General features: G+C 39.5%; 1 protein-coding gene across 2 annotated transcripts; it reads left to right on the forward strand.

The window, feature by feature from the left end:
- Window positions 1-525: 525 nt before the first annotated feature.
- Window positions 526-19,085, forward strand: LOC137294138 (ribosome biogenesis protein NOP53-like). 2 transcript variants are annotated; one of them, XM_067825118.1, is made up of 14 exons: window positions 526-679; window positions 1,039-1,127; window positions 3,114-3,213; window positions 4,433-4,611; window positions 5,272-5,342; window positions 6,087-6,182; window positions 6,545-6,655; window positions 7,921-8,091; window positions 16,562-16,617; window positions 16,997-17,116; window positions 17,238-17,304; window positions 17,796-17,872; window positions 18,556-18,612; window positions 19,000-19,085. In XM_067825118.1, exons 1-14 carry the CDS (start codon window positions 549-551, stop codon window positions 19,001-19,003), a joined length of 1,329 nt encoding a protein of 442 aa, XP_067681219.1. In that variant the 5' UTR covers window positions 526-548; the 3' UTR covers window positions 19,004-19,085. The 2 variants fall into 2 exon arrangements, with proteins under 2 accessions (XP_067681219.1, XP_067681218.1); XM_067825117.1 differs by having other exon boundaries at window positions 531-679; window positions 1,039-1,136.
- Window positions 19,086-19,287: the final 202 nt, after the last annotated feature.

Raw genomic sequence — 19,287 nt, forward strand, 5'->3', positions numbered from 1 at the left:
AGACAGTGAACGACGGACAGAAGTGAATGAAATGATACAGTGATAGTGCTAAAATGACTGTTATTATTACTCTGACTTTTTCATTGTAAACAAATAAATGCTTGAATCAAAGTTGTGTTATGTTTTCTTGGTAATTAATAAATCGGGTTAGTTGTGTTATGTTTTCTTGGTAATTAATGAATCGGGTTAGTCCATTTAATTATTAGGGGAGCTGTGGTCAGCCTACCTTGAAAAATACCTTCTGACTAATGGGGCTTCTGACTAATGGGGGGGCACCACAGGACTGAGACACAGGTATCATATGATTCTACTCTAGAGGATTTTTTCGGTCTGGAGTAGAGCGAGATTGCTAACTACTGATTTAAATTAGCTGAAATAATATTTCATATATTATTTTTTAATTAAAACAAACATTATAGTTGTTCACCACAGATTCCTTGCAAATATATTGGGAGGGTCGAACACTTGAAAATAGCTTTGCAGATGACTTCACGTACAATGGCCCCGTGAGGCTTTTCTGAATTACCTCCCTTAGAAAGCAATACAAAATGGCTGCCTCCATCAAGACAAATCGTAAGAGGAAAGCTGTCTCGAAAAACAAGAAAAAAGGATGGAAGAAAGTCGATATATCCGAATTGGAAGATTTTCTAGAAGATGAGAGGTTACAAGAAAGGACTGGGTACGTGGTTTTATTATCGATTTATCTGACATTCAGTTGGTAAGTTAACTTAAGTAACTCATTTCACAACACGTGTTCTGTACACGATTTAGTAAACACCCCACAGGTCGCTTATGCTCAACAAAAGTTAAAACCTCACTCAGTAAATAACATGTGAATACACTGAAACGGGAACGCGCGGATAACTCTCGAAGTATTTAACTCAGGATCGTTATAGATCATGACGTTTCGGTTTCAGTTAGTTCATATGAATAAACTCGTATTCCAGCCAAGGCCTACATCGAGCATACCTTGGTATAGTGCGAATTCGTCTAGTTATATGCTGGACTAGGTATCAGTATATGTCGTCACTTTTTCAGTGGCCTTGTGGCTGACAAAACAGATGACAGTCTGTTCTTCGTTGACAAAACTGTGAAAGAAAAGCCTGAAGGGGAAGCTGACGATGAAGGTAAAAAGGGTATGTCCTAAAAAGTTCCGCCCGTACCCATGGTACCCCTCTATTTTTACGTAGCATATTTCCACCTTCCCCGGTGTAATATTCCAACACTGGGCGTGTGTACAGGCGGAACTCATATCGCTATATCAAGTACCAAAATTGTTGTAATGCAGAACCATAAACTATTATTTTATCTGCTGCTTAAACAGAATTATCAGAATTTGATCTGAAATAGCAAACATCATTTAAGATATATCAGTGATACCATGATTGATCATGTCATGTTTTATTTCAGTGTTGAACTTGTAGTGGTTAAAGTGTATCCCCATCACACTGTGTCCATGATAGTATTCTATGGCTATGATATTATCGCATAACAGTTATCACCAACATGTCAGTATCATGCATGCACAGCTCAGGTCAATTACAATTCCAGTGTTTTTATCCTAGGGTATTTGACAATAATATAGGACACCAAAAAAACTTTTCATGCAAGTAACATAAGGGGAAAGTTTATGAATGATATAAAGATATTTTAACTTACTCAGGAGCAAGTCACACGTTTGGAGCACCTTTAGCATGTTTAGAATACAGCACAACTTCTTGTGAGGACTATTTGAGTGTTTTTCCTTTAACCTAACCCTAATTAGCTACAATTACATAAAACCTAATTAGCTACAATTACATAGAAGAGTATTGCTACAATTACATAAAAGAGAATTATGAATTGTTTTTAAAGTTTGTGATGTTGTATTCTAAAGATAGGCCAACACGCTCTATACAATAGCAAGTTCAACACTCCAATAGTCACACAATCAATTATTTGAGGCAACTTTATAATATAAGTATATATTATTTTATGAATGACATGAGAAGTTCTGAAATGGCCGTAACTGTTCTTTTTACAGTTAGGTGTGATAAAACAGTTCTTTGTACTGCCATGATTCCCTTCAGCCATATTTATGAAAACACAATTGGTGGCATTGAACAGGCTGGACACATCGGTGAACAGCTAATCAAGTATCATAAATAAATAAATAAAGGCGGAATAATTTTGTAATACTGCTAAAGTATGGTGATAACAGTTAGGTATCTAGTAGATCTTTCCCTTTTTCAGTGATGGCCAGTAACTGGTAGATATGATCACAAGTACAATTGTTTTATTTTATTTTCATCATGCCTCAGCTTACTTTGAATATGGTAAAATGCAATTTCAACATGCTCCTCAATTTTTATGAAAACCAATTAACCATTTGTTTTGCACATGTTGAAATAGATATATAAATGAAAAAAAGACAGTCAAAATGGACATTAGGACATGAAGAAACTGAGCTTGCTAAACTGTTATCCCAGTTCTGAAAAAAATATCCCCAGTGTTAGGGGTTTTTGACGATGTAAGACAGAAATGTTATTTTTATCATATTATGTTGTTTAAAGTTTATATTTTACTAACCTTGAGTGGTAAAGGACATATTCCTCTATTTCACACAAAAATATCAAGTGTTTCGCACAAAAGTACTATTGATGACATTGTATCGACAAAACTGTAGCCGCTTGCCACACCCGTGTGTTTTGTATGTGTTTTTTGACGATCAGCCATACTTTTCTCGATGTACTGTGAGAGAGTGTTTTGATTGCTTCCTGTTTTATATGTAACTGGTCACGACAACTGATCTTGCTGAGTTTGTTTTGCAATGTATACAGGGAATTGATTTTGCATCTTAAGTGGTATTAATGATCTTGGGGAAACAATATTGATGTTTATTTGCTTTTTAAGGAACTTGACTTTTAGATTTCAATTGTGAACAAAATGAAGACATGAACTGGGCATCTGCCCTACCAATGAAACTGTTTGTGCTCTCTGATCGTGCATGTATTTCCCCAATATTGTGCTAGTAATGTAACTGTCAAAATCAACACAACATCGAATTCAGTTTGCTTTTGTATATTTGTTTTTTTGGGTGGTAATTCATGCTTATGTTGTATTTGGCATTACAGGTTCTGTTCAAATTCCTCTGAGGAAAAGTCAACGGAAAAACAGGCCACTTAGATGTTTTTCTAACCTTGAACCAGATCCACACACCAAACCAGCTCACATGTGAGTATCCAGCTGGGTTCAAGCATCTGTTAACGAACAGAATGTTTCAGATCAGTGAGTGTTTACCAGTAATTTTATTTAAGGGGTAACAATGCCATTAAGGTAACACAAGCTAACTGCAGCACTGATCTGTTGAGGCTCATGCTTCTCAGCTCTCATCTGCCTCTTCAGTCCCTTGGACATGTTTGTCTTTGGGTAGGTTAATTCTTATCTCTCATCCTTGTTGGCCCTTGCATCCTCATTCTATCTCTAAAATTAGGGTTAATAGTGACAGGAAGGTGGTTGATGTACCCTGTATGTCGCTGTGTCCTGTGAGCTGAACACAGGCCAAGAAACACATTGTGCCCCTTTATTAATCTGTTGGTTAGAATTGGTCTTCAGCAACCGATTCTTGTCGTAAGAGGTGACTAATGTGATCAAGTGATCAATCTTTCTGACTGGGTTGTCATATTTTGTCCTATCCCAATTGCTCAGATCGATGTTCATGATGTTGATCACTGGATTGGCTTGTACAATCTTGATTATTTATAGACCCCCACCATATAGCTGGAATATTGCTGAGCGTGGTGTGTTAAACAATATGTTAAACAACAAAGACTCCGGGAGGTACCTTTTAATTTTTATTGCCACTTGTTTTTAAAGCTGTCTTAATTTGACATCACAATCAAATGACATCTCTTATGATGCGAATATCTCTGCCACTGAAAATTGTTTGATACTTACAAATGGAATTTGGAGGGTGATTTTGGACTATTGTGGGATCATGTGTTTTCAAACATATATTTTCATGTGGCAGGGTATACTCTCGCTGTAAATATGAAGGTTGCAAACATTGTTACGATGACTGAGATGCTGGCTTTTGTTTAAAATATTTTAGAGATTTTTGTCTTTACTAATTAGTGACATGTTTTACCTTGTAAATTACAGTTGTTCATACCATAACCTTTAGAAAATATGGATCTTCTTAAGCACCTTGTAACCCATAAAACAAGGATATAAGTAGAATCTCAATCTGTTCTCTTTTGATGGTTAACAGAGCTTAGCAAGCCCTGAAATTTTCATGTTTCATTGACTCCATTTATGGAGTGTGGCTTAAAACCGGAGAGAAATATAATTGCCCTTAACCATGAAATGGTATTCAGGCTTGGGATGCTGGTTTCTCCAATTAGAGTCTGGAATTCTGATGTGTGGTAAACACAGTTAACTGTGTCTGTTGAAGACCTCACAACATACGGACCACTCCAAGGCTGTCAAAGCAAGAGAGGGACAGACTCGCCAACAAGAAGCCAACAGCCAAGCAGCTGCAGGCCCAGAAACAGAGCAAGGATGCCAGAGAAGACAGGATTAAAAACAGAGTAGGGAGGTGGAACTTGAAAGTGAACGCTGACTTGTGGGATGGTGAGTGCTGGAGTCCTGTCTTGAACACTTGTTTTGTTTGAATATGCTAAATTTCATATTTTCCAGTGTAATTTCTCATTCTAATTTTGCTTGGACATACCATCAGTGCCATTTTGTTTAGCTGATAATGCAGTGTCAAAATTGAAATAGCCTTCACTTAGTCCTTTCTTTCCAGGGGCACAAATAGTAAGTGGACTAGAGTCGCTTTAGAGTTGTCTCCCTTGTGTATTTTAGGCCTGGATACACATTCCAGATTCATTTTGATAATCTTTCTTGCATGTCGACAGCAGATCAGTGTTTCTTCCTGTTGTAACTGATACACTGTCCAAAGTCGCAACAAACCCACATCACTCACTCATTCCTGATTTGTACCCATGAGAGCAGGGGTAGAATAGGTTTTCAGCGACCCATGCTTGCCAGAAAAGGCAACTGTGCTTGTTGCAAGAGGCAACTAACATGATCAGGTGGTTAGGCTCGCTGACTTGGCTGCCATATGTCATTGGGTCGCAAGTGCACGAAGCGATGATCATGCTTTTGATCACTAGACTCGATTATTTACAGACTGCTGCCATATAGCTGGAATATTGTTGAATGTGGTGTAAAAGTAAACTAACTAACTCGCTCACTCACTCACTCACCCACTCCTGATTTGTGTTGCAGACCAGCCAGCTGACAAGGATGTGGATGGAGATGAGCACTACCTACTGGTTACCAAGAAGAGGAGAGTTAATGTTAGTATAGTGTAAAAGAAATGTATGCATATTTGATGAATATGAAACCCATATAATGTCGCTTTTACATCATTGTTTTAACCATTGTTTAGGTCTGGGTTAGAATTGATCTATAGTAACACATGCGTGTCATAAGATGTGACTAGCGGGATCAGGTGCTCAGGCTCGCTGACTTGATTGACACGTCATCATATCTTAATTGTGTAGATTGATGCTCATGCTGTTGGTCACTAGATTGTTTGGTCCAGGTTTGAGTATTTAAAGACCCCTGCCATACAGTTTGGATATTTCTGAGTGTGGTGTATAACTAAACTCACTCGCCCACATCATTGTTTTACTACATATTTTTGTTGATTCTTTATGATAAAGCAGTTGTGAGTATATATAACAAATGTGTATTCAGTATGAAGTAAAGAGGTTATGAAACAGTAAACCTTGGCATGAAAATGGTGAAATATGTTTTGTGAACGAAGGAGCATCTGTTGAAAGGCATGTTGTTTTGTATGTTATGCACACAATGCGTGTCAGAATGTGACAATGGCTAAATAGATAGGTCAAGGCCATACACTTTGTTGCTTACATGTTGTCATGCGTGGACAAAACGGGAGCTCATAACACCAATCACTGGTTGTCTGAACCAACATGTATTTGGGGTATTGCTCAGAACTGCATTACACAACACACATATCTGTGATTCAAGTGTCATATCATGGTGTCTCTACCATCTAACTGCTTGTATTACAGGTACCGTCTTACTATCACAAAAAGACGTCTACTCTGCCAGCAGTAGAGGTGCCCCACCCTGGTGCCTCTTACAACCCAGCTTATGACGACCATCAGGTAAGGTGTGGAAAGTTCAAGTAGAAAAGTGATGTGGTTCTTGTTGTAAGCATCATAAACCACGTCCACTTTCTAATCAGCCTGTCTGCTAAATCTTCTTAATTATTGTGACAGGTTAGTGAAGCGAACTGGAAATATTCATATCAGCTTTTTGAAGAAAGGCTTCAAACAGCCCATGATGACCCAGTAATTCCAGCATAATGGAAGGGTGTATGCAACTTCATGAAGCATAAACAAGGTGAACTAGTTTTGATTGGAAAAATCATGTTTTTTCTGCAAGCCTGTATTAGATATTTGCCCACTGTGTTTATGGAGTTACCATGGTTACTGTGTCTGTGAGCCTGCCAATGGTGTGTGTGCAGGATCTGCTGTGGAGAGCCCATGAGGTGGAGGTGAAGAAGGAGAAGGCCATGCAGAAGCTGTTCAATGCCCTGGATGCCAAGTTTCCATCCAAGGATGATGCACCAACACAGGTACTTGCTCAACTAAATAGATTTTGTAGTCCTTGTTTCTTTTTGATTCAAAATACCTCAAATTATATTCATCCCTTGAAACCTGTTTTGAAAATTATCTTTTGTGGATTGACATTGTGATGCTGTTTGCATCCTACTTTCCTCTATTCTCTTTTGGGACATTAGATTTGGTCAAGAAACTATGTTGTGTCAAGCTACAAAGTGAATCTAGTCATCAGTTTTGATGACCAGTGCCCCGTTTCACAAAACTCTTGTAAGCCTAAGATCTCGTCAGTTTTCTCGTAGCCATTGTACCTGCTATACTGTAACACAGGAGCTACGGATGCTACAAGAAAACTTACGAGATCTTAGGCTTACAAAGTTTTGTGAAACGGGTGTCTGGTGGATAGGTTGTCATAGTTGCTGATAATTTCAAGTATTGGATGACCTATTCCAGAAGAGGGCAGCGGCGTAGCCCAGTGGTTAAAGCGTCTGCTCGTCACGCCTAAGACCTGGGTTTGATTCCCCACATGGGTACAATGTGGGAACCCCATTTCTGGTGTCACCTGATACTGCTTGAATAGTGCTAAAAGCATAGCCATACTCACTCTATTCCATATGAGGTTGTTAAGAGTCATTTGTCAGAATATTGCTGAGTGCTGCATTACACTTGATATACAACAGCCTCTACCATGATAAATCCTTTCATTTTCAGTGATCAGTCAGAGGTTTAAAATCACAATAACCATCTTTTCTCAAAGCAGGTGAATGTACATCTACATTGGTATAAGAGGAAATAAATAGATAACACAGACTTCATTAGACATCATTGTACATCAGTGGCAGTGGCATTTATGCTCATGATGTTTACCTCTAGATTGTTCTGTTTAGCTTATCTGTGTATTTATTTAGTCCCTCTGATCATACAGTATAAAAATGTTGCTGAGTTATATATTAAACAAAACTGACAAAGAAGATAATATAGCGGCCATTTATAACACACATTCAAGCATGCTCAAAGCACTAACACATTATTACCCCGGATAACTCAAGCTGCAACTGAGTTGTGACCTGAGCTTGATGCAAAGGATCACACACCACCAAATAATCACAGTATCACCTTTTGTTAATGGCAAAAACAGAAACACTACCAAACCCAAACCCCAATTCTATACAGATACAAGCGTGCTTGGGTAATAGCAAGTGTGCATTATGTTATATGTTAAGGAAAGGTACCCATGAAGTTGTATTGTACGACTTGTGTGATGGTGTTCCTTCTGTTTCAGCAAACATGGCTGGAGGAGATGTCTGCTGGGCTTCACTCAGACCCCACCAGGGAGGATGAAGTTGCTTTGCCTGCAGAGGACCTTGACAAGATCTCTGTCAACCCGCCTGTCAGGAGGGAGGACCTCAAGACACGAAAACAGAGGCGGAAAGAGAGGGAGAGGAGAATTGAGGTTTGCAGTGTACATTATTTCATATTACTGGTAGATAAAGTTCACATACATACCTTCATTGCAAATAGCTACAGCATCGCAGATGGGCATACTTGTGGGGATTCTGGGTAAGCATATAGGTCTCCTCAAACCTATGCTTCTAGTAAGAACACTACTTAATGAGTGCCTCCCAGGCATTTCATAAAACCCAGGAGTCATAACATACTAGTATGCACTGCCAGACTGCAAAACATAACCAGTCCGAGACGTAACGTGTACGCGAGACGGCCTATCGTCTCTTGTCCGCGAGACGGTGCGCTCCGCGGTACTAACTGAAGCGCTTCCCCCTAATTAATTCAATCACCGTGGAACCACCTCGATTGGGTGCGAACACGATGCAGGGTAATTAAAGCGTCCCGTAAAATCCCCAAGGGTGGTGGGGTACTTGACAGTCGTGAATGAACAGGTTTTTCGATCTCGGATGCCACGCTTTCGTCATTTGCACTGAACAGATTATAACCTGCAGAATACAAGTTGTTTGTCCGACAAAATATTTACAATCATCCTAGGTTGATGCTTACTTGGCCTCTGTATTTTCGATTTTTTCGGCACGTGAAAACATCGGGAAAGCAGAATACCACGCCCAAGGTCGGCTGTTTACACATGCCAATTACACAAAAATCAACTCATCGCTCATGAAAAGGTGATTTATTTCATTTGAATGTATTACTGGTGGAAATGTCAACGTAATCATCTTGCAGAAAGTTACAGAATATTTTGAAACTAATACGACCCCTACCGCATCTTGCATGAATCAAAACTTTGCCAATTTCGTCAAAAGTAATCCTGCGAAAACTATTAACTCATTTGCATATTTTTCGGAAGTGACGTACGTCCATTGTGTAACTCCACACAGCACACTGAAAAAAGGGACTCGCGGTGCCAGCCAAAGCTGACATCTCGTACTGATCAAAATTAGTGTTATACTAAAATACCTGCTTCGATATTTCATTACAGCTCATGGTGTTGACATGTGGATATCGTATCTTCCAGAGTACATATCAGTTTATGCCCGCATTAGCGTTTCTGAACCTCTTGAAAGAGAAATGATGTTTCTTTTAAGACCACCGTAAATAGATGTGCATTGTGTAAAATGACAGAAGTTGGGAAGAAAACAAACTAATTAGACGGTAACTTTTATAAGGTTTCTGGTGAGCGGCTCACTGATCTCGTGTTTGCTTATTGCAAGTTGAGGATGGTGTTCCTCTGTACGGTCCAGCTTGCGAATGATGACTTGTTTATCATGAAAATGCATATAAGTAACTTGAACCTAATTTATGCCTTCGGAAATTGACATGATTTGATAAAGGCATTTAAAAAAAGAAATCACACTTTGTGACATAATTTCGAAATGAAAAAAGTACGAAAATACAAATTTAAATAAGGAAACATAACGCCCCCTGCAGGTTTTAATATCTTTCGCCCCCTCTTTCGATCAAACTCCATATGACCTGGCGAATACATTACGCATTCGGTAAGATCATGTTAAGTCTACAAATCATCATTTTCTGAAGAATTGTGCATCATGTCGGCGATTTGCGTAACATCCCTCATCCTGGAAGACATCATTCCTCCATCCCCTTCAGTGTGCACAGTATATTCAGGTAAGAATGTGTTGTTTCACTTACCCTGTACACACACAGGCAACTTCAATTAGATCGAATACATACGTATTTGCATACATACCTTTTCTACAACAAAACTAACAACACACATTACCAGATCTACTTCAGGTAAAAACTGGGACTTTCTTGTTTACACATATTCTATGTATATGCTTGAAACAGAAAAGGTTTTCGTTCCTGGAAGACAGCATGGCCAGTGGAAGACAACCAGCCCCGTGTATAATCCTGCATGCTGCGTTGGACTGGGAACGGCCAAATGCCCGTTTCCGCCAGGAGTCAGCAGAATGAGGGAACACGCACATTCCTGAGAACATTGCATTATTTGTTATAAAAACGAAAATGTATGAAGCTTTCACTGAATGTTTTAGATGTATCACAGTATGTAGTACAGCTATGGTTATGAAACACAGGTACATATTTCAAATACATCAGTGCGGCGAATTGTGCTTGTCTTGGTTCATCTTTTTGGCCGAATGCAACACAATTAACTTTCATTTGGATTACGCAATTTATTGTATCACACACGTGACACTAGAGTGAAGACTGGGTCGAACGCGGCCAGGCATAGTTAATGACTGTAGTTGGGTATCACTGAATATACAGGTGGAGACAGGCAACAGGTGTGATGCAGTACAGCACGTTACTTCAGGGTGTGTACATCTAATGAGTTTGCAGACAGTTTACACGGCTATCTGGTGGACACGGGGGGCGATTGTGCAATTTCCTGTTTACGGTGCCTTTGTCGTTCGAGGTATATTTTATGATAGCTTGAAAACACATAATTAAATGCTAATTATATGTATTCCGTTTCCTGTTTGTGTTTGATAATCTGTGAAAGGCCATAGAAATGTTTATTTTTGTGGTGACAAATATTCAAGTCGCATGGAGGTGGGCAAAATAGCGTTTTCTTACTTCATTCCGATTGAACTGATCACGTGATAACGATCTCTCACGTGATAATGAGATGACATATTTATGAGGAAGAAAGGAATAAAATTGTTCCAGATGATTACAAACTCAAAATATTGTCCATAGCATTACTGATCGACGACTTATAAACTGATTTTTATTGCTTAATGTTATAATGTTTTTCAAAGTGTTCTGTTTTGGTATGAAGGAGTTATTCTTGTACTGATTATCTTAGAAGAGTACTTGAAAGTGCTGTGCGTCGTTGTCAACACTATCATCGGCTTTCCTATCTTTTACTTTGGTAGATGATTTAAACAGTATTCATAGATAAAAACAATACATTCAAAGCCAACACAGAAATATATATTTTATGTATATGCGTGAAATAGGAAGGGTTTTCCTTCCTGGACGACAGCATGGACAGGGGAAGACAACCAGACCCAGCTACAGTCCAGCATGTTGGTTTGGACAGCCTTTTCAGCCATCATCTGCAGAATGAAGAAATATGTGTATACCAGGGAGTTTTGCATTATTTGTCATAATTACGTAACCTTTCACTGACTGTTTTATATGTATTTAGTATAACTATGGAAATAGTTATATATTCTCGGACACAGGTGCATGTTCAAAATTCTTCAGTACGGCGAATTGTATTTGTCCCCTGACAGAATGAAACACAAATAAATTTCACACAGATTATGCAATATCACACACGACACTGTTTTCCAGCAATGATTAAGCCGGAATGAAGAGGATGCAGTCAGGCATAGTTTATGACTGCAGTTGATTAGCCCTGAATATACAGGTAGGAGACTGGATACCCATTTATTGGGTTTGGAGACAGCATATTTGCAGACAGTTGACACGGCTGTCTTGTGGACACTGCCAGCCACTGTGCAGTTTCCTGCTTACGATGCTTTTATCGTCCGTGATAAACTTAAAAATGCACAATTAAATGCTAACTATTTTGTTTGGTGTTGTTAAGCTGGTAAAAGACAGAATCATGTTTATTCAGTTGTGACAAAAATTCAGTTGATATGTAGGTGAGCAAAATCTGCTCAGGGAAGTGGCATCTTCCGTGTGTAACAGGGATGGCTCGACTGATTTTATTGCTGTAGTTGACTAATAATACAGCTTTGAAACAATGTCAGTCTAAGTAAACTCAGTCTCAATGTTATTCCTTAAACTCCACCACTGAGTTTAACAAAACCTAGCAGAAGGTCGCATCAGGCAACCTTTGAGCGACCTATGACCGTCCAATCAATAGCGAGACGGTTATATAGATTTAACCAATCAGACAACGGCTACTACTTAGGGGCACAGCTCTCTCCACAAACAACAATCCGCAGAAAATACAGATATTTGACCTGCGATATATACGCTTTGGGGTTTCTGTTGACATGGTGACCATTGGCTAATATTTCTGCAAGATGAGATCCCTTGCATATTGCCAAAACACTGTTTTCGGAGACAGTTAACTCTGTTGTCATGGTTGTAATGTGCGCCGTGTGAATCACCCAGAAGCGATCATACGCTAAACAACATTCGGAATCGTTCGGGTACGAACCTTTTCGAGATAAAAAGTTCAAAAGGTGTGTGCGAATGTGCACTTTCGCGATTTGGAAAGCTGTGTTCTGATTGGTCAGTCCCAAAGGTTACCTGACGCGACCTCCCATAAGGTTTTGTTAGACTCAGTAATGGAGCGTAAGGAAAAGTACTGAGGCTAAGTTTACTTAGACTGGAAACAATATATATGAATACATAAATCTCCGTCTAAATAACTCTTTTTTTTTATCACATTCACGTCATCTGTTTAAAAGTGGAGAAATCGCATTTCTATAACATTACGTGTTGATGACAATGACATAAAACTTAAGGAAATGAGTGGTAATTCCTGCATGCAGTGTGTTCAAGAATACATTTTGCTTAAACTATTAAAGATCATGCAGTCCTCCGAAGTTACTTACCACCTGATGCGAGTGAACATATTGAGCACCGGGTCTGCTCCCGTGGCAAAAGGCGTCTCTCGTAGTCGTAACGATCTTGTGAGTAAGGTTTGAGTGTCTGACGAGCAGTGGGAGGAAAGTAGATGTGTTTCAACGCGATGCCACACCTATGTGCGTTCGTGTACTTGAACAAGTACTTGTATGGTGTAAATCTGCATTGAATATGCTTTCAGAACATGTTAAGTTAATGTTTCTATGAAACTGGCACATATGTGAAAATCGTCGTCAAAACCGACTACATTTGCCTCTCGAACGTCTGTTGATGTTGTGAGGGCGGTGTGTGTGTCTGTGGCCAGTAGCAGGAAAGTAGATGTGTTTCATCGCGATTGTACACCTATGTGCATTCGTGTACACGAACAAGTACTTATACGAGGTAAATCTGCATGGAATAGGCTTTCAGAAAATATAAACATCATGTTTGTGAGAAATGTGCACATAGGTGAAAATTGGCGTCAAAAACTGACTACTTTTGTTCGTGCTTCTGGGTAGCGTCTCTCGTACGCGTAACGAAATTGTGAGGCCGTTTGTGTGTCTGTGACGAGCGGTGGGTGGAAAGTAGATGTGTTTCATCGCGAGTGTACACCTATGTGCATTCGTGTACACGAACAAGTACTTATACGAGGTAAATCTGCATGGAATAAGCTTTCAGAAAATATAAACATCATGTTTGTGTGAAATGTGCACATAGGTGAAAATTGCCGTCAAAAACTGACTACTTTTGTTCGTGCTTCTGGGAAGCGTCTCTCGTACGCGTAACGAAATTGTGAGGCCGTTTGTGTGTCTGTGACGAGCGGTGGGTGGAAAGTAGATGTGTTTCATCGCGAGTGTACACCTATGTGCATTCGTGTACACGAACAAGTACTTATACGAGGTAAATCTGCATGGAATAAGCTTTCAGAAAATATAAACATCATGTTTGTGTGAAATGTGCACATAGGTGAAAATTGTCGTCAAAGGCTGACTACTTTTGTTCGTGCTTCTGGGTAGCGTCTCTCGTACGCGAAACGAAATTGTGAGGACGCTGTGTGTGTCTGTGACGAGCGGTGGGTGGAAAGTAGATGTGTTTCATCGCGAGTGTACACCTATGTGCATTCGTGTACACGAACAAGTACTTATACGAGGTAAATCTGCATGGAATAAGCTTTCAGAAAATATAAACATCATGTTTGTGTGAAATGTGCACATAGGTGAAAATTGGCGTCAAAAACTGACTACTTTTGTTCGTGCTTCTGGGAAGCGTCTCTCGTACGCGTAACGAAATTGTGAGGCCGTTTGTGTGTCTGTGACGAGCGGTGGGTGGAAAGTAGATGTGTTTCATCGCGAGTGTACACCTATGTGCATTCGTGTACACGAACAAGTACTTATACGAGGTAAATCTGCATGGAATAAGCTTTCAGAAAATATAAACATCATGTTTGTGTGAAATGTGCACATAGGTGAAAATTGGCGTCAAAAACTGACTACTTTTGTTCGTGCTTCTGGGAAGCGTCTCTCGTACGCGTAACGAAATTGTGAGGACGCTGTGTGTGTCTGTGACGAGCGGTGGGTGGAAAGTAGATGTGTTTCATCGCGAGTGTACACCTATGTGCATTCGTGCACACGAACAAGTACTTATACGAGGTAAATCTGCATGGAATAGGCTTTCAGAAAATATAAACATCATGTTTGTGTGAAATGTGCACATAGGTGAAAATTGCCGTCAAAGGCTGACTACTTTTGTTCGTGCTTCTGGGTAGCGCCTCTCGTACGCGTAACGAAATTGTGAGGCCGTTTGTGTGTCTGTGACGAGCGGTGGGTGGAAAGTAGATGTGTTTCATCGCGAGTGTACACCTATGTGCATTCGTGTACACGAACAAGTACTTATACGAGGTAAATCTGCATGGAATAAGCTTTCAGAAAATATAAACATCATGTTTGTGTGAAATGTGCACATAGGTGAAAATTGCCGTAAAAAACTGACTACTTTTGTTCGTGCTTCTGGGAAGCGTCTCTCGTACGCGTAACGAAATTGTGAGGACGCTGTGTGTGTCTGTGACGAGCGGTGGGTGAAAAGTAGATGTGTTTCATCGCGATTGTACACCTATGTGCAATCGTGCACACGAACAAGTACTTATACGAGGTAAATCTGCATGGAATAGGCTTTCAGAAAATATAAACATCATGTTTGTGAGAAATGTGCACATAGGTGAAAATTGGCGTAAAAAACTGACTACTTTTGTTCGTGCTTCTGGGTAGCGTCTCTCGTACGCGTAACGAAATTGTGAGGCCGTTTGTGTGTCTGTGACGAGCGGTGGGTGGAAAGTAGATGTGTTTCATCGCGAGTGTACACCTATGTGCATTCGTGTACACGAACAAGTACTTATACGAGGTAAATCTGCATGGAATAAGCTTTCAGAAAATATAAACATCATGTTTGTGTGAAATGTGCACATAGGTGAAAATTGGCGTCAAAAACTGACTACTTTTGTTCGTGCTTCTGGGAAGCGTCTCTCGTACGCGTAACTATATTGTGAGGACGCTGTGTGTGTCTGTGACGAGCGGTGGGTGGAAAGTAGATGTGTTTCATCGCGAGTGTACACCTATGTGCATTCGTGTACACGAACAAGTACTTATACGAGGTAAATCTGCATGGAATAAGCTTTCAGAAAATATAAACATCATGTTTGTGTGAAATGTGCACATAGGTGAAAATTGGCGTCAAAAACTGACTACTTTTGTTCGTGCTTCTGGGAAGCGTCTCTCGTACGCGTAACTATATTGTGAGGACGCTGTGTGTGTCTGTGACGAGCGGTGGGAGGAAGGTAGGTTTGTTTCAACACGATGATACACCTATGTGCGTTAATGTACACGAACAAGTACATGTACGAGGTAAATCTGCGTTGAATAAGCTTTCAGAAAATATGAAAATCATGTTTATGTGAAGTGTACACATAGGTGAAAATTGTCGTCTGAAGTCTAATATCTACTGGTATGGCAGCTAACATAAAACGTAAAACTGTTTTTACATCGGTAGAAGTGACCCCCACTCTTAATCGTGTTTTCCAACGATTATACTTTCAACAAAAGAGTAGTCCGTATGAAAAAATGTTATTCGTGATTTTGTTTAAATTTATTATACCCCTTTGATGTAACGCAAGAAATATCGCCATGTACATTACGCACGCTTCACACAGTCTCAGACTCAAGACGGATGTTTTGACTGGGCAATTTAGTCAGGCATCAGTTACCTCCCATTAATGACACGCTAACCCGGTCACTTCCACGCGAGACGATTCGCGCGGTTTCGAAGAAAGTAAACATGTTTCAACACAATAACAAACAGGTGTGCATCGAAAACTGCATATATATTATGAATCTACGATAAATGAGCTTTCAGAAAATACTAAATGTAAGTTTCTGAAAATTATGCACATAGGTGAAATTCGCAGTTGAATATCGCCAATTTTTGCTCAAATTTTGCACATTTTTGTCATTTTTTGACAATTTAATTTCCTCTTTTTATGTCTTCATTCTCGTCATCCAATAACTTGACCATCTGTCAATGACTGTAGCAAATTTTGTTTAATTATTTTCACAAATAACAATTTTAGACACGTTTTTGTGTGACATGCAGAATTTCTCTCTCTGTGATCAGGGAGTCACGCGTATGAGTGACCCCCTCTCAGGTAGTCACTTGTACGCGTAACGGGAGACCGTCTCGCGTACACGTTACGTCCTCTACTGATCACTTTGACATTGGCTTAAGTCGAGAAATCTCAATTCTATGCATCAAGGTACAACAGTCACTGAAACTCGGACATTTAGACTTTGGGGGAAGGAGTTAGGTAGGGCATGGTGTTGCATATCCATTCATCCTTCAAAGGAATATCTGTACTTTTGTCTTGATTACAGGCAAAGAGGTTAGCCAGAGCTAAAGTGGTGAAGCAGAAGAAAAATGAATTCAACAGGTATGGTCTTCAGTGAAATTCATACATCCACTCTGATGCCTGTTCCTGATGTCCATGATGCTAGGTGTGGATGTAGACAGTTGTAAATAGCTATCTTGGATACAAAGTATTGTTGTGATTAGACAATTAACAAGTATTCAATAGTGTAGCATTTACTGCTTGATTGTGCTGGCGTTCACTCTTTGCTAAAATGCAGGTAACATTGTCTTAAAACATGTATTGATAAGTGAAATTCCAGCAAATGAATGGGGGTTACAGGTTATCTTTTCACCTACATTGTTCCTACTGGCTGCTCAGTCTGTAACACCTTGAAGACTTTTTGATGCATTCTGCTGATGGATGTGTAGAGCTGCGATGCATTGTGTTGAGTATGTTTCAGGTTGAAGTCCATAAAGAAAGAAATACGAAAGGAAGAGTTGGCGAAGGAAGAACGCGCCAAACGTAAAGAGGAAATGCTTGAGAAAAATAAAGACAAACCCAAGAAGCTTGGCAAATACAAGTATCCTTAACACCGAAACGTGTTATATATGTGTCACACATTCAGTAGTACAATCGCTTTATATTTTTCGTAAATATATTTACAATTTATGCATTTAGTCACAATCCTTGACCTGACCTAGATATGAAGATCCTGACCTTGAACTTCAGCTTAGTGAGGAACTACCGGGATCATTGAGACTGTTGAAGGTATGTGTGATGGTTTTTGAAACAAAACAAGTATGTTTACCTCTTGTAACTATTTTGTTCACTTTACATGCCGGGGGATATAGTCGACGCCTTGTCCGTCCGTCCGTCCGTCCGTCCATCCATCCATCCATCCATCCATAATCATTTTGTTTCCGGAGAATAACTCAGAAACCGTTCAATATTTTTAGACCAAACATGATAGATATGGTAATCTCAGCCTATTTGCTGTTTCCAGATTTTTGGCATTTATATTTTTTTCGTGTTTCCAGGGAACATTTTGGTGTTAGTCTTATGGTGGGGTGGGCTTTGTTTCCGGAGCAGAACTCCAAAACCGTTCAATATTTTTCTGCAAAACTTGGTAGATATATCAGTCAGAACGTGAAGTGGTGGCTTTTGCTATTTACAGGTTTTTGTGATTTCAAATTTTCTTGGTTTCCATGGAAACGTTTTGGAGCATGTTGTCATCTTGTACTCAAATACTTACCTTCCAGCCTGAAGGCTTCCTCATCAAGGACATGTTTCATAGTCTGCAGAAACGGAACATCATTGAGACAAGGGAGAAAGCTAAGTGAGTATTGTGCTTGTTCACGATCTTACTTCCTACTGGTTCCTTAAAGGAATCTTGGATCATGTACCCAGTGCAGGGTGGTTATTTGTGACCTCGGAGACATCTGCTATTGTTTATCTTTACTAGTTCCTATCATCCTGTCTAAGACATGTTTGTGAAACAAGGACTGACATGTTCATTGTGTCTTCCTATCCAAGGGTGATGGATCAGGTTTCCATGTAAACAGTCTGTCAGGTTCACCGCTGTAGTGTAGCTTTAGTTATTCTGCTGTGGCATAACTTTTCTTCTCGTAGAAGTCATAGCTGTATGGTTAAAGTATGTGTGACACAGTATTGGTTTCCACAAATTGCCCAGGTCACCTTCTCAGTTCACAGTTTGGTCACAGTACAAATCAGGGCATTGATTGGTCCAAGCTACCATTAAGTATTGGTAATAATAAGGCAGGGCTGATGGGGTTGTCTAGTCATTACAGCTTTAACTTGTTACACTGAAGACCATCATTTGATTAACCACAATCTGTGCAGGCCATTTCTGGATGCATAAATCTGCACTCACTCACTCACTCACTCGTATTGCATTAATCAAGAGAAGTATTTCCTAGATAATAGTCACTGTGATGTTTAATTATCAATTGTCCTCTTTTCTTGATGCGAGGTTATCCATGAATCCTTTCTGTTGTGCAGGAAATCAAAGAAGAGGCGACCCAAATTCTTTGAGAGGAAGTCACACCGAGAAATTACGTGAGTATTCTAAAGTTGAAAGGATGAATTTCATTGAGACGTGCCATATGCAGATGTGTCATCACTATATTACATCAATGTTGGAAACCCATTATTTTACAAAGCATTATTTTTGCAATAAACTTGTGATGTTCTGGGTTACAATTGTTTTTCTGTAATCCATGCTTGTCGATTGACTGGATCAGGTGGTCAGACTCGCCGACTTGGTTGACAATTGCATAGATATATGCTCATGGTGGTGATCATTGCATTGTCCCATCCAGACTCTATTATTTACACACCACCACCATATAGCTAGAATATTGCTGAGTGGGGCATAAAACTAAACTCACTCACTTTTCACAAAAACTGACTACAGTTTTCAGATAAATATTTTTTCCATTGCAGATAAAATGACAACAAAAATCCCAAGTCAGAGAAATAACTCTTCCTTATATGTACATGGATGTGTAAATAAAATAACATACATACAAGAATGCAATTTGTTATTATCAGTATCTACCCAGTACATTTTTGTGCAGGTTGGCAGTTGGAGTGTATGGGGAAGACTTCATGTTCCCAGACTATTACCTCCCTTTGATCGGTGATAGCTCTTGTCTACCTAAGTGATGATCATATCCTGGTTAAATTACATGCATACAAATTGTGAGGAATTATTTCTATGTTCCAAGGAAT

Source organism: Haliotis asinina, chromosome 8 (genome assembly GCF_037392515.1).
Source record: "Haliotis asinina isolate JCU_RB_2024 chromosome 8, JCU_Hal_asi_v2, whole genome shotgun sequence".
NCBI lineage: Eukaryota > Metazoa > Mollusca > Gastropoda > Lepetellida > Haliotidae > Haliotis > Haliotis asinina.

What these genes read in the sequence shown, in the direction of transcription:
- LOC137294138 (XM_067825117.1), top strand. Translation starts at nt 549, where the DNA reads ATGGCTGCCTCCATCAAGACAAATCGTAAGAGGAAAGCTGTCTCGAAA. An exon ending in CCAAGAAGAGGAGAGTTAAT is followed by an intron (nt 5,343 to 6,086) that starts GTTAGTATAGTG and finishes CTTGTATTACAG; the next exon opens with GTACCGTCTTACTATCACAA. An exon ending in GATCATTGAGACTGTTGAAG is followed by an intron (nt 17,305 to 17,795) that starts GTATGTGTGATG and finishes CTTACCTTCCAG; the next exon opens with CCTGAAGGCTTCCTCATCAA.